This window comes from Anomaloglossus baeobatrachus, chromosome 9, assembly GCF_048569485.1.
Source record: "Anomaloglossus baeobatrachus isolate aAnoBae1 chromosome 9, aAnoBae1.hap1, whole genome shotgun sequence".
In the NCBI taxonomy this organism is placed as follows: domain Eukaryota; kingdom Metazoa; phylum Chordata; class Amphibia; order Anura; family Aromobatidae; genus Anomaloglossus; species Anomaloglossus baeobatrachus.
Window position 1 is genome coordinate 73,937,737 of NC_134361.1, and position 14,189 is coordinate 73,951,925.

At 45.2% G+C, this 14,189-nt stretch overlaps 1 protein-coding gene across 3 annotated transcripts in view; it reads left to right on the forward strand.

Annotated features, from left to right (window-relative positions):
* The window catches only part of AFF2 (ALF transcription elongation factor 2), a 763,896-nt gene that overhangs the window by 471,624 nt on the left and 278,083 nt on the right, over positions 1-14,189 (forward strand). For all 3 annotated transcript variants that reach the window (XM_075323783.1, XM_075323786.1, XM_075323784.1), the window contains exons 5-7: positions 556-642; positions 8,551-8,587; positions 10,892-10,952. In XM_075323783.1, the coding sequence (XP_075179898.1) occupies positions 556-642; positions 8,551-8,587; positions 10,892-10,952 (185 nt within the window). The remainder of the gene's footprint in view (positions 1-555; positions 643-8,550; positions 8,588-10,891; positions 10,953-14,189) is intronic.

Genomic DNA, 14,189 nt, shown 5'->3' on the forward strand with positions numbered 1-14,189 from the left:
GGGCAGGAACAATGAGTTCAGCATGACCATCGACTAAAATGGGCACATGTGTGATCTTGTCTATGTGCGTTATTGGTAAAATGTTGGCATTTATTTTCTGCAAAATGAAGATTTTGCAGAAATATCTAATGGGCTGTGGTTTCTTTGAAGATATATTTTCCTTTTTAATTGGGATATACTGGCAAAACTTTAATCATTTCACATGAAATGGTTACAATGAGATTAATAAATCTCCAGGGAAATAAAGGTTTGTGCAATAGCCATTTTCTTCTGGGAAGCATTCATGTCTGTCTCCCAGGGATTAACAAAAAGAAAACTAGATGTCCTCAAACTTATTAATATGTTCATTCAATTAATGATAGTGTATTCGATGGGAAATATATGAACTGCAGCTATAATAAATGAGATATTGTGGTAAGGGATGGGTCAGATGTCCTTTTTTCAACATAAAAATCTTGGAGAACCATTTTAAGGATTCATTTTCTGTTTTTATGGTTGGGATGTCTAGGTCAAACCCATCACTTTATGTAAAACTAGTTTCATTCTCTTCTGCAGGAGATGACTCATTTGTGGCCCCCTCCTCTGACTGGAATCCACACCCCCTGTAAAGCAGAGCAGTCCAAATTCCCAATACCCAGCAAGGTAAGACCCAATTGGTATCAATATCGTACAACATAGTTCTGTTCACATTCTGATCTGGAGATCCAGGAAATAAAAGTCCAAAGAACAAAGTTCCTTAAGATTCTGGTCATTAATGGTCATCCTCCCCCATGGACTTTTATTATAAACATTTCATCATATGTCCTAACAATGAGCATGTCCAATCTGAGTGTTGTCAACTTTGTGTAGATACAGATCGTACAATATCTAAGTAGTCCAACCTTCTGCAACCAAGAGGTCAAAATAAGACTACCATTGTTGACTTCTTTTTGAGGTGGACTCTTTGCTTTCTCTCTATATAACTAAGGCAGAGTTCAAATGTCCTGTAGTCATCCGCTATCACGGATCCATTAGAAATCTGTTGGGTTACAAAGTTGTGCACAACTTTTTTGGCCGTTGTTAAAGGGAACCTGTCACCAGATGTTTATAATACTCACCTAACGGTCGGTGCTGAGCAGACTGGTTGGATAGGCATCTCAGTTCTCCAGGTCCACGCCTCCTCTTTCGGCCATCTTTGTCCTCCATCTGAAGCTATGCGTTCTAATTCATATACACAAGCCGATATTGAGGCCCTGCCCAGGCGCACTTTGATCTGCCCTGAGCAGGGCAGATGAAAGTATTATAGTGCGCCTGTGTGGGACCTCAATGTTGGCTAGTGTAGATGACGTAGAACGCGTCATCCACACTAGCTTCAGAAGAAGGAAAAAGATGACCAAAAGAGGAGGCGTGGACTTGGAGAACGGAGACACCTGTTACGGTTGCTGCGAGCACTGGAGACTATGTCCAGATTTCTTGCTACTGCACATGTGCGAGCGCTGGAGACTAAGTCCAGATTTCGTGCTACTGCACATGTGCGAGCGCTGGAGACTAAGTCCAATCTTGGAGCCATTGCACATGTGCGGGTGACATCATCGCTGACACGAGGTCACATGTCTCTGACACCTTCTATGCCGATTGGTCGCTGGTCATGTGCTTGTGACGTCTTGCTCGGTGATAGGCCAGCATGACGTCACTCCTGTCGTTCTGGCAGCGGATTGGCTCTGGTGTCCTCCATCTTGGATGAGGCACAGAGTCTATATAAGACCCTGACACACGCCGCATGGTGCTCAGTCCTCTTGGTTCATGCATATGAGTAGACGCTCTGTGCGCGTTCCTCTAGGCATTCCTCTGTCTATGCTAGGTGAGCGCTACCGGCAGGGTAGCGTTCTTATACCTTACAGCTTCGGCTGCTGTCCGTATCCTTACCTCTTAGGGGAGCGGACATAGGCAGGTGCCTGAGGCACATGGTCTGGCTGGGCCTTGTGATTCTACTCGTAGGTGGACGTTGCCGCTAGGGTAACGTTCCTTATACTGCGTCTGGCAGTTGATCGTATCCTCGCACACTAGGGGAGCGAACAGAGGTAGGAGCTTTGTGCGGCTTACGCTGCTGTTCGTCTCTTTTGCACCACTAGAAGAGCGGACCTAGGCAGGTGCCATATCTAGTGGTTCGTGTCCTCGCACACTAGTGGAGCGAACGCAGGTAGGAGCTTTGTGCGGCTTACGCTGCTGTTCATCTCTTTTGCACCACTAGAAGAGCGGACCTAGGTAGGTGCCATTTCGCACACATTGCCTTTGTCTCTGTGATTGTTAACAGAGATCATTCCACACACCCTCCAAGTAAGGGAGGAATTGCTTTACTTACTTATTATATCCTTCTGTGCGTTAACAGAGGTATTGCACTCTGCCATAGTCTGCAGCAAAGTCTTTGCACGGTGGACCCTGACTGTCTGATACTCCTTTCGGTTATTATCAGACAGCCCCCCGTAACATTAGGACTGAGCCAAGGGTCTGGCAGTTATGACAGAATATCAGCAGTTACACCGTTACGTACAAGTACTTGAGTCACCGCTCAAGAGTATAGAGGATAAACCTCAGACCATGGTGACATCTGCACATGATCCTCGACTTGCTCTGCCAAACAGATATTCTGGCGATGCCAGATCATGTCGTGGTTTCATTAGTCAGTGTCAGATACACCTAGAGGTCAACTCTTCTCGCTTCTCTACGGAGAGGTCCAGAGTAGGCTTTATCATCTCATTACTTCAGGACAAAGCCTTAGAATGGGCGACTCCCCTATGGGAGCGCTCTGATGTGGTTACTCTGAGACATCAAGACTTTCTTGATGCTCTTAAGGCGGTATTCATGGGTCCGCAGGTTACCCATGATGCGGCCCTGAGACTGTTAGATCTATCTCAGGGTTCGTTATCCACTAGTTCTTATGCCATTGCTTTTAGAACTCTGGTGGCAGAACTAGATTGGCCAGAGAAGGTGTTGATTCCTATCTTCTGGAGAGGGTTGGCAGGCTATGTCAAGGATGCCCTTGCTACTCGTGAGGTCCCTGCTTCTCTGGAGGACTTGATCACAGTAGCAACGAGGATCGATGTACGCCATAAGGAACGTAGACTCGAGGTCTCTTCCTCACGCCCTAAGCATCGGGCTATTCCAGTTGTTGAGGGTCCACTACCATCTTCCTCAGCATCTGAAACATCTCCCACTCCTATGGAGTTAGGTCATACGTTCTCCAGACTACGCAAGTCTGGTCCTCCTATATGTTACGTATGTCGTCAGGCTGGGCACTATGCCAACAAGTGTCCTAGTCGTCAGGGAAACTCCCTGGCCTAGTAACCATTAGAGGGGGGTTACTAGAGACGTCTTCTGCACCCTCTAAGTGTTGTATCCCAGGTCAGCTCTCGTTATCTGAGAATACATGGCCTATTATGGCTTTTGTGGATTCCGGAGCTGACGGGATTTTTGTGTCCTCAGGATTTGTAAAGGGACACAATATTCCCTCTATCATGTTAGAGGCGCCTATTCCTGTCCGTGTTGTTAATGGAACTATGTTGTCTGACTCCATTACATTGAGGACAGTTCCCTTGCGCCTTTCCCTGTCTCAGGGTCACATAGAGGAGATTTCTTTTCTTGTTTTGCCTGAGGGTATAGACGACGTCCTTCTGGGTCTTCCATGGCTTCGGACTCATGCTCCTCACATTGACTGGGAGTCTGACAGCAATATTAGTTGGGGTTCGAAATGTCAGTCCTGATGTCTTCCCTTACCACCTAAGGTCGTTGCGGTTGCATCAACTGATCTCTCTCCCATACCTACACCCTATTTGGATTTCGCTGACGTGTTCTCCAAACAGGGTGCTGAGGTTCTTCCACCCCATAGGCCGTATGACTGTGCCATAGACCTTATCCCAGGTTCGGTTCCACCTAAAGGCAGGGTTTACCCCCTGTCGATACCTGAGTCGGAGGCCATGTCGACCTATATAAGAGAGAGTTTAGAGAAGGGGTTCATTCGTAAGTCCGTCTCTCCCGCGGGAGCTGGGTTTTTCTTTGTTCGGAAGAAAGAGGGTGATTTGCGTCCCTGCATAGATTACAGGGGTCTCAACGCAATCACAATAAAGAACAAATACCCATTACCTTTAATTTCGGAGCTCTTTGACAGACTGAGAGGAGCTCAAGTTTTTACGAAGTTGGATCTGCGGGGTGCGTATAACTTGGTACGAATTCGAAAGGGTGACGAATGGAAGACCGCTTTTAACACCCGAGACGGTCACTATGAATACCTCGTCATGCCTTTTGGGTTATGTAATGCACCCGCAGTATTTCAGGACTTAGTAAACGATGTGTTCAGGGATTTACTGTTATCCTCAGTAGTGGTGTATCTGGACGACATCCTGATTTTTTCTCCTGATCTGGAGACTCATCGTCAGGATGTCGTTCGTGTCCTTTCCCGTTTAAGGGAGCACTCATTGTTTGCTAAACTTGAGAAATGTGTATTTGAGCAGTCCTCATTGCCTTTTTTGGGTTACATTATCTCACAAGAGGGTCTGGCTATGGATCCTGCGAAGCTCTCTGCTGTCCTGCAATGGTCCGAACCTCATTCCTTGAAGGCGGTGCAACGCTTCTTAGGATTCATAAATTATTACAGGCAGTTCATACCCCATTTTTCTACTTTGGTGGCCCCTTTGGTGGCCTTGACTAAGAAAGGTGCTAATCCCAAAGCCTGGTCTACTGAGACATCTCAGGCTTTTGAGGCAGTAAAAAGACACTTTTCAACTGCTCCCGTTCTTCAAAGACCCGATGAGAATAAGCCCTTCCTCTTAGAGGTTGATGCCTCTTCAGTGGGTGCTGGTGCGGTCTTGTATCAAAAGAACGGTGCAGGTAGAAAAAGGCCGTGTTTCTTCTTTGCTAAAACCTTTTCACCGGCAGAGAGAAACTATACCATTGGGGATAGGGAACTGCTCGCCTTGAGATTAGCCTTGGAGGAGTGGCGTCACTTGCTGGAAGGAGCGAAACATCCTTTCCAGGTCTATACAGACCATAAGAATCTGACGTACTTACAAACCGCTCAGCGTCTGAATCCTCGCCAAGCCCGCTGGTCCTTGTTTTTCTCCCGCTTTCACTTCTCCATCAACTATCTGTCTGGGAGTAAGAATAACAAGGCAGACGCCCTGTCTCGCTCTATGCTTTCTACCCAGGAAGAGATTGACGAACCTCGTCTTATCCTTCCCTCCAGGGTTTTTCATACGCTCTCCCCTGTGACGTTAGACCAAATCCCACCGGGCAAGACCTTTGTTCCGCCTGATCGACAGAATGATATACTGTCATGGGCCCACACCTCAAAGGTGGGTGGGCATTTTGGTATTAGGCGGAGACGAGAGTTACTGGAGAGGTGGTATTGGTGGCCACACTTAGCCAGCCACGTCAAGAGATATGTCGGTTCCTGCTACTCGTGTGCTCGCAACCGTCCATTACGGCAGAGACCGGCTGGTCTCTTGCATCCTTTACCAGTGCCAGATAGACCATGGGAGGTGGTAGGCATGGACTTTGTGGGTGATCTTCCATGTTCACAGGGACATAGATTTGTGTGGGTCATTACGGACCATTTCTCCCGGATGGTTCATCTCGTACCGTTATCGAGAATCCCATCTTCCAGGGTACTAGCCAAACTATTCCTCAAGCATGTCTTTAGGCTTCACGGGATGCCAGATCGTATCATTTGTGATAGAGGCCCGCAATTTACTTCCCGTTTCTGGCGAGATCTTTGTAGCCTTCTGCAAATTGAGTTGAATCTCTCTTCGGCATACCATCCGGAGACTAATGGTTTGGTTGAACGTACCAATCAATCTATGATTATATACCTTCGACACTTTGTTGCTGAGAACCACGATAACTGGTCCTCCCTCCTACCCTGGGCAGAATTTGCCCTTAACAATTCGCTGGCTGAGGCCACTGGGCAGACACCGTTCGTACTCAATAATGGGCAACACCCTAGGGTACCGGTACCGTTTCCCGCTGCTGCACCTCCTCCTCTTGTGGCCGACTGGGCAACTAATGCCAGAGAGGTTTGGGATCGGACTCAAGAGTCGATCCAAGCAGCTAAGGACCGTATGAAGACGGTGTCCGATCGGTTTCGTCGCCCGGCTCCTGTCTTTTCTCCAGGGGACTTTGTGTGGCTCTCTGCAAAACACGTGAGACTTAGAGTGAGCTCTGTCAAATTTGCTCCTCGCTTCCTGGGTCCTTATGAGGTTCTTCGACAGGTAAATCCTGTAGTCTATCAATTGAAGTTACCTGTCCATCTTAGGATTCATGACAAATTCCATGTCTCACTGCTAAAGCCGGCTATTTTACCTCACGCTCGTGAAGTGCACTCTCCTGCCTCTGATTCCTCTCGCTCTAGCTATGAGGTACGAGCCATAGTTGGTTCTAAGATGGTTAGAGGGCGCAGGTTCTTCTTGATAGATTGGGAGGGCTATGGCCCGGAACATCGCTCTTGGGAGCCTGAGGAGGCTGTCCATGCTCCCGACTTAGTTGCCGATTACCTGCGTCGCCGGGAGGGGGGCCCTTGAGGGGGAGGTACTGTTACGGTTGCTGCGAGCACTGGAGACTATGTCCAGATTTCTTGCTACTGCACATGTGCGAGCGCTGGAGACTAAGTCCAGATTTCGTGCTACTGCACATGTGCGAGCGCTGGAGACTAAGTCCAATCTTGGAGCCATTGCACATGTGCGAGTGACATCATCGCTGACACGAGGTCACATGTCTCTGACACCTTCTATGCCGATTGGTCGCTGGTCATGTGCTTGTGACGTCTTGCTCGGTGATAGGCCAGCATGACGTCACTCCTGTCATTCTGGCAGCGGATTGGCTCTGGTGTCCTCCATCTTGGATGAGGCACAGAGTCTATATAAGACCCTGACACACGCCGCATGGTGCTCAGTCCTCTTGGTTCATGCATATGAGTAGACGCTCTGTGCGCGTTCCTCTAGGCATTCCTCTGTCTATGCTAGGTGAGCGCTACCGGCAGGGTAGCGTTCTTATACCTTACAGCTTCGGCTGCTGTCCGTATCCTTACCTCTTAGGGGAGCGGACATAGGCAGGTGCCTGAGGCACATGGTCTGGCTGGGCCTTGTGATTCTACTCGTAGGTGGATGTTGCCGCTAGGGTAACGTTCCTTATACTGCGTCTGGCAGTTGTTCGTATCCTCGCACACTAGGGGAGCGAACAGAGGTAGGAGCTTTGTGCGGCTTACGCTGCTGTTCGTCTCTTTTGCACCACTAGAAGAGCGGACCTAGGCAGGTGCCATATCTAGTGGTTCGTGTCCTCGCACACTAGTGGAGCGAACGCAGGTAGGAGCTTTGTGCGGCTTACGCTGCTGTTCGTCTCTTTTGCACCACTAGAAGAGCGGACCTAGGTAGGTGCCATTTCGCACACATTGCCTTTGTCTCTGTGATTGTTAACAGAGATCATTCCACACACCCTCCAAGTAAGGGAGGAATTGCTTTACTTACTTATTATATCCTTCTGTGCGTTAACAGAGGTATTGCACTCTGCCATAGTCTGCAGCAAAGTCTTTGCACGGTGGACCCTGACTGTCTGATACTCCTTTCGGTTATTATCAGACAGCCCCCCCGTAACAACACCCATCCGACCAGTTTGCTCTGCACCGACCGTTAGGTGAGTGTTATAAACATGCGGTGACAAGTTCCCTTTAAGTAACCGATGTTTGACTGATCCATTTTTGAACATTGGAGTCTATGCAGAATGGATCCATTAACGAATTACTATTTAGCCATCTGGTTTTTTTTGCATTTGTACCAGATCCACCTTTTTCTTATAGGATCCGTTTCAAATGAAAGATAAATAGCAATCAGATCTTTGCAACATCCGTTCTAAGGGATGTTTACAGGACATGTGAACTCAGCCTAAACTGGATATCACTAAATTAGTCATTACATTTTTCTTTTACCTATATTTATATACGAGCTCTGATAGCATTTTATTTTATAGCATATGAAGGTGATGCTTTTGAAACATTTCTATGGTGAATTTTTAAGAAATGATTTTAGGAATTCAAGGCAGAATCAACATCACTCTTTCATCACTATTGTTGCGTCTTTTATAATAAACACTCTATGTGAATCAATTTGGAATTTCATAAGGAAATTTAGTAAATAACTCAAAAAAATTGTCCAAGATATGATTTTATACTTTATTTTTTTCTAAATGATATTTAGTAAAAATAAAAAAATTACGTTAAACAGGTAGAAATTCTAATCCTAAGTTATGAAAGCTGAGCTCAATGAAAATAATCACATGTGGTAAGGTTACCGAGATATGCGGGAAATATTGCATTTTTACCATTTTAAATAATAACGTTCCATTTACTGTACATCTTATTTGTCCTTAGTGTTTAATCTCCATTCCCGTCTTATGAATTTTAGATAAGGTTAAATATGTGATTGATAGAGAGAGATAATACACAAGCCTCGGGCTATGTGACCTAAATCTTTATATCTAGATGATATGTGGATTACTGGTTTGATTTATTTATGTTTATTTTTACAGGACTCTCAACATCTGACCTCAGGATACAGCATACAAAGTATGTATTTTCTTCACCTACATAATCATATTGTACTGCACACAATGGATTATATGCAAGATTTTTATTTTTGAACCATGAACTATGAGCTAAAGTTGCTCCTATTATAATTACTCCCCATAACTCCTCTCCCCCCTTCTCCTTCTCTTTTTCTCTCCCTTTCTACCTCTCCCCATGCTCTTCCATTTTCCCTCTCTCACTTTCTCCCTCTCTTGCTTTTTCCCTTTTTCCCTCTGTCCCATTCTCCCTCTCTCCCGTTCTTCCTCTCTGCTATTCTGCATATCTCCATTTCTCCCACTCTCTTTCATCTGCTCTCCCTTTGTACCTCTCTCTCTCGCCCTTTCCCCCTCTCCCCATTTTCCCTCTCTCCCATTATCCCCTCTCCCTTTCTATGTCTCCCCCTCTCTCCCACTCTCTTTCCTTTTCCTCTCTCCCTCTTTCCCTCTCCCCATTCTCCCTCTTTCCCATTCTGCCTCTCTCCGACTCTTCCCCTCACCGACTCTTCCCCTCGCTCCTTCACTCCATTTTTCCCTGTTCTCTCTCCGCCATTCCTTCTCTCCCCCATTCCTTCTCTCCCCTATTCTCGCTCTCTCCCATTCTCTCTCTCTCCCATTCTCCCTCTCTCCCTTTCTATGTCTCCCCTTTCCCATCTCTCCCACCTTCTCTCTCACTCTTTCCTTCTTTCTCTTTTTCCCATTCTCCCTTTCCGCAACTCTTTCTCTCTCTCTTTCTCTCCATTGTCCCTCTCCCCCATTCTCCCTCTCTCCATTTCTCCCTCCCTCCCTTTCTCAATCTCTGCCTTTCTCAATCTCTCCCTTTCTCAATCTCTGCCTTTCTCAATCTCTCGCTTTTTTCCTCTCTCCCTTTCTTCCTCTTTCCCATTCTCTCATTCCCTCTCTCTTCCACTCTCTTGCTCTCCCTTTCTCCCTTTGTCCCTTTGCAACTTTATATTTCTCCTCTTATTATTAAAAATCATCTCTGTTCTCAAGAATGATGGGATTTTAGTTTTACAGTGGATGGCTCATTGCATAGGTTATTGGCCACACTGCAGTCTCAAAGTGGCCGGTCGCCTAGGCAAGAAGCACTTCCCGCTTTTAGGCTCTGTGCTTTACAGCCTGCTTGCGCTGCCCTAAAGCTAGCAGTATCACTAGATCCAACCAGCTTCATTCCCTCTACCCTTCTCCGGTGCTGCACAGGCATAGCTGCCTCTGTCATTAAGTTGAAGAATACTCTCTTCAGACCAATGACATGACTGTGACACCTGCCTGAACAGTCAGTCTTCAGGAAATCATTTTCCCCAGCTACCAGGAAGCCGGTAGTCAGAAAAGCAGTGCACTCCTGAAGAAGCCATATGAAAAGCTCTTTAATTAGTACATTAAATATTTGAACACATTTATATTAGAGGTATAGTTCTTAGACCCAAATACAAAGTATCTAACTCCTACCACTTTGCCCCCCTACAAAGTAGCCATGCCACTCATTTGTTTCAAAATATGTGCATCATGCAAACATCTATGACTCCAATTAAGATCAGCTACATGGAGCTGACGAACATGTCCTCTATGAGCCACAATCCACAGGGCCCTATTCATTGTTACATGGTTTAACTTTTGGCAAACCAGGATTACCTATAGTCAAGTGAGACCGGGCAGTCTGATAAAACTCTACAATGGAGGTTTTTTATCTATTTGTGTAATGACAAGGCAGAACTAAAGGTACTGTCACACATAACGAGATCGCTAGCGAGATCGCTGCTGAGTCACGGTTTCTGTGACGCAGTAGCGATCCCGTTAGGGATCTCGTTATGTGTGACATCTACCAGCGATCAGGCCCCTGCTCTGAGATCGCTAGTTGTTGCAGAATGGTCCAGGCCATTTTCTTCAAAGGTGATGTCCTGCTGAGCAGGACACATCGCTGAGTTTGACACTGTGTGACAGGGTCACAGTGACTGCTGAGATACTACTGCTACTGCGACCTGTATCGTTCCTGCATCGCTGGTAAGATCTGACTGTGTGACATCTCACCTGTGACCTCCCAGCGACTTACCAGCGATCCCTATGAGGTCGCATCGTTTTCATGATCGCTGGTAAGTCGTTGTGTGTGACTGGGCCTTAAGGAATTAGATGTCCCCATGCCTGTCATGCTCTGAGATCATTTCTGTTTGTGAAGATTATAGCTAAAGAATTTGGCAATTATGTGCTTTCCTATAATTAGAAAAATTGCCTTTACTATATTGCCACATATACATGAAGTGTTGGGAAATCTGGATAATTCTAACATATTTTTTCCTTTTTTTTTCTTTAGAACGATGTGAAGTCACGAACAAACCAGCTGTAAAATCCGTCCCATCCGTCCCACAAAAGTCGTAAGTTACCTAATTGGTTATCATAGTCAGACTTGGTTCACGCAACAGAGTTGTCGTTTTTTTGGCAAATGGAATTTAATCCAAGTATTTTCATGTCTGTTTTCTTATGGATCATATTTCCAAAATATCAAAATATCAAAATATGTTGGCAATATTCTAACCCATCCCTTCTCAATCACGGTGATGAGCTTTTGCGAATAATTGAGCTACAAATATTGTCATGAAATGGTATACATATTTTATACATTATTTTTACTTAAGACCAAGTTCAGAAGAGTGTATATAAAAATTATAGAAAAAAATTAATGGCACATCCTACCTTTCATACCTTCTGATTGAGCACTCCTGCTCTTCAGCCTTAAGGCTACTTTACATGCTGCGGTATCGGTACCGATATCGCTAGCGTGGGTACCTGCCCCCATCGGTTGTGCGACATGGGCAAATCGCTGCCTGTGGCGCACAACATCGCCCGCACACTACTTACCTGCTCTGCGACGTCGCTGTGAGCGGCAAACCGCCTCCTTTCTAAGGGCGCGGTCCGTGCGCCGTCACAGTGACGTCACTAAGCGGCCGCCCAATCAAAGCAGAGGGGTGGAGATGAGCGGGACGTAACATCCCGCCCACCTCCTTCCTTCCGCATTGCGGGCGGCGGCAGGTAAGGTGAGGTTCCTCGTTCCTGTGGCGTCACACGGAGCGATGTGTGCTGCCGCAGGAGCGACGAACTACATCGTACACGCTACAGCAGCGATATTTGAGAAGTGACCCCCATGTCACCGATAAGCGATTTTGAACGTTTTTGCGACGATTCAAAATCGCTCATAGGTGTCACACGCAAGGACATCGCTAATGCGGCCGGATGTGTGTCCCAAATTCCGTGACCCCAACGGTTTTTTAACCCAAAGAGAAGCATTAGAGTAAGCAGGAACCCACCAAAAAGAAAAAAACAAAAAGTTCATAACAGCTCACCAGACGATGTGATATAGGTACAGTGCTCGGAGACCTGGACCAGCAGCCAGGTGCTCAACCAACCCAACAAAAAGAGGTCGCCTTGCCGTTGGTTGTTGGGCTCACATAACACTGGCCATTTTTTGTGCTAAGTATCTCAATTTTTTCATGTTTTTCATACCAGTAATGCATGTCTATATTCCCATATTCATTGTTAAACATATCTTAGCACTACAGAGTGCAACTGTCTCCTTTTTGTTACTGTGTATAAAAAATTGTCCACTTTTGTTCAGAAAAATGGACAATTGTCATCCATGTGTCACCCTTATGTCCTCTCTTTACCCATTTTTCATCCGTATGGCATCCTAATAGCATCTGTTTTGTACAAATCAACAGTTTAGAATGTACAACGCCAAATATTGTTTTGTATATCATTAATTGCAATGTATCCATAAAATCAGATTTTATGCGGATGATCCATATGGAATCCAATTTTTGGCTGCACCCATACACTTGAATGGTCAAGCCTCATCAGATAATAGTGTAAACTGTGATTTTATACACAGACTCTTGGTCCTTGAGAAAAAAATTATAATCTGAGCACTCATAATTAGTGATGGGTGAATAGTAACTATTCATGTTCGGATTATCGTAACGAATCACAAAATTCTATTTTGGCATTCATCACAAATGACAAACCTAATGCAAGTCAATGGGGAACCCGAGCATTTTTATTGTCGTGACAAGCACCGAATAGTACTCGGTATTCAGTATGCATTATTCATACACAAATAGTTACTATTCGCCCATCTCTATTCATCTAAACTAGACCTTAGGATTTAGTAAAAGGGAGCATTCCCAAAAAGAAACATAAAATCTATCAAACTTAAAACAGTAGCAGAGATATTTACCAGCCATGAGGTGGAGTATAACTAACACGTCTAACAGGTTCCACCAAATTTACTATGAAATCTGAAAAATGTGTCAACTTTTTGTCTTTCGTAGGTGTTTTTTTTGTAATATTGTTGAATATTTTTCTGGGCATGAGTTTCTGAGCCATGAAAGGTATACATGTGGAATGAATACACTGTGTAATAAGATGTGACCACCAGCCGAATAATCTCTAATCCTTGAAAACACACGTTGTGGTTCCAGATAATTACCAACTGATATATCTAGTCTGCTAATCTTAATTATTAAGAGGGAGCACATTTACGCCACAGCTGATTGCGGTATCATTTGCAGAGTCTTGCCATTTATTCCTGCTGCTTTACGCACTTTATTTCTACACTTGTAGAATTTGTGAAATTTTCATTATGCCATGTGCTGATATTGTATATTGCTGCTCTGTGCTTTCACGTCTTTGTTTTCCTTACATATCCTTTTAAAATTAGGCTAAAATAAATTGCAAAATTGTCAAACGAAGAAAAACAGTAAAATGGAAAAGTTCTTGTACTAAGTGGAGAATTCTATCCCTGCTTGACACAACCCATTGATTAGATGATCTCCGATGGTCTCATTGCTGTTACCCACAAAATCTAGTCTAGTTCTTTCTCTGCTCATGTCCTCCATACACTGTGTACTAGAGATGAGGGAATTCAATTTGAGTGGAATTGATAGCTAATCCAATTTTTTAAAAATCTGCATTCGCCAAAATGCACGTTTAGGAATTCACTTCCACGCGGATTCAGCAGGTGGCCACCTCTCATACAGCATAGCCATATCAGATCTCATGCATAGAACTTTCAAGGCACATGTCTACAAATTGATATTCTAGTTTGGCTTTTATCCTATCTTATAGCAAGGCTTGTTAAAGGGAACCTGTCACCAGATTTGGCGACTATAAGCTGCGGGAACCATCAGTGAGCTCTTATTATTATTATTATTATTATTATTATTATTATTATAATTTAATATTATAGCGCCATCAATTCCATGGCGCTTTACATGTGAAAGGGGTGTATATAATAGGGACAAGTACAATAATCATAAACAATACAAGGCACAGACTGGTACAGGAGGAGAGAGGTCCCTGCCCGCCAGGGCTCACAGTCTACAAGGGATAGGTGAGGATACAGTAGGTGAGGGTAGAATAGGTAGGTGTCACGCTCCCAGTGTCCCAGCAGCGCTCCTTACCTACTGAGCCGGTCTCACCATCCAGGCACCGCTCCATAACCACTGAGCCAGTCACACCTGTGTCACGCCACCGCTCTGTACCCACTGATCCAGCCTTGCCAGCGTACCACTGCTCCTTCCTCACTGGTCCAGTCCATGCGTCCACCGGTCACACCT